Below are 1,483 nucleotides of genomic sequence, written 5' to 3'. Positions count from 1 at the left end.
AAGCCCTTATTTTTTAATCTGTAAACAATAAAGAGCATCTGCCATGTGCCAGTCCCTAACGATGTCACAGTAGAGACACTAGAATGTCAATGCATTGTTGTGTTCACTACTTTAGCCTGAGGTGGGTATCACATAACCACTCCGACAAAGGCAGAGGGATCAAGCGGAGTTGATGCTACAGAGAGTAACAAGGTGATGGGAAGCTACTATTGGGGTATTCAGATCTAGTGAGGGTGCTTGAGGGAACTCTTCTTGAGGACTTGTGTCCAAGCTAAGATGATGGAAAAAGATACATGAAGCGGGCACTGTGCTGTGTCCTCACCAGCTTAGTGAACACAAATGGGCCTGTCTCTAATTTTCTGTTGGTAAAAGGGTTTTTTTTGAACTCTGGATCTGGCAGTTATCATATGAGAAATGGAGGATACTGGAATACAACGTGAGGGAGAAGTGAAGAATCGTAAAAGTGATGGCTGGTTTGCTGATGATATAGGCATGTCAGGGAGCCACTGAATCCTGGCAGCCCTAGATGATGATGCTGGATCTTGTCTGGGTATAAACTTTATGCATGTTCTTTACTGAGTTCCTGTGGCCCAGAGATTTGGAATTCTGCTTGACAGATGAGGAAAGAGAGCTTTAGAGTTTGTGGACTTGGTCCACTCACACACTGATTATTAAGAGAGTCAACCTTAAATGACCAGACCCTTCAGCATGCAGAATCCCAGCTGTTGACCATCATCAGATGATCAGAATAACCTTGGATTCAGACCAAATGGTCTTCTCTCACCTTGATGTCATTCTTCACACCCCCCTCTAGCTAGAGCCATTCCTCAGAACTGATCTCTTGATCTCTTCCCAGGCGCCGCAAGTCTTCCTTGTAGACCCTCCTAATAACTAAGTGCCTGCTATCGGAAGCCGACTTGGTGCATCTGTCCAGATGGCCAAGCCTTCATCAGCTAAAAGAGCTGAGCCTGAAAGGCATCACGATGACTCACTTCAGCCCTGAGCCACTCCAAGTTCTGCTAGAGAAAGTTGCAACCACCCTCCAGACACTGAAATTCAATTAATGTGGGATCACAGACTCCCAACACAACACCATCCTGCCTGCCCTGAGCCACTGCTCCCAGCTCACAGCCTTCAGCTTCTGTGGGAATCCCATCTCCATGGTCGCCTTGGAGACCCTCCTACGCCACACTGTCAGGCTGAGCAAGTTAAGCCTAGAACTCTATCCTGTCCCCCCAGGGTGTTATGCCCAGGGTGTTCTCCACTGAGGGAGACTTGCCCTGCTTGGGCCTGAGCTGAAGAACATACTGAGAGGTTTAAGGCAGCCCAAGAGGATCATGCTCAGTACTAACCCCTGCCCTCACTGTGGTGTTAGGGCATTTTATGACCAGAAGCTTAGTCAGTGTTATTTTTGCATGTATGTCTAGTGGTGTGGAGACATCAAAACTTTCTGGGCACATGGAAACTGAAAGCCCAGATATAG

General features: G+C 47.3%; 1 protein-coding gene across 1 annotated transcript; it reads left to right on the top strand.

Annotated features, from left to right (window-relative positions):
• Nucleotides 1-293: 293 nt before the first annotated feature.
• LOC110594365 (PRAME family member 12-like) lies at nt 294-1,268 on the top strand. The gene is made up of 2 exons (XM_021705959.1): nt 294-399; nt 1,078-1,268. Exons 1-2 carry the CDS (start codon nt 294-296, stop codon nt 1,266-1,268), a joined length of 297 nt encoding a protein of 98 aa, XP_021561634.1.
• The last annotated feature ends 215 nt before the right edge of the window (nt 1,269-1,483 follow it).

The sequence above is a fragment of the Carlito syrichta genome, unplaced genomic scaffold (genome assembly GCF_000164805.1).
Source record: "Carlito syrichta isolate Samal-C Ts95f unplaced genomic scaffold, Tarsius_syrichta-2.0.1 Scaffold314854, whole genome shotgun sequence".
NCBI lineage: Eukaryota > Metazoa > Chordata > Mammalia > Primates > Tarsiidae > Carlito > Carlito syrichta.
This window is presented reverse-complemented; position numbering and strand designations above follow the sequence as displayed.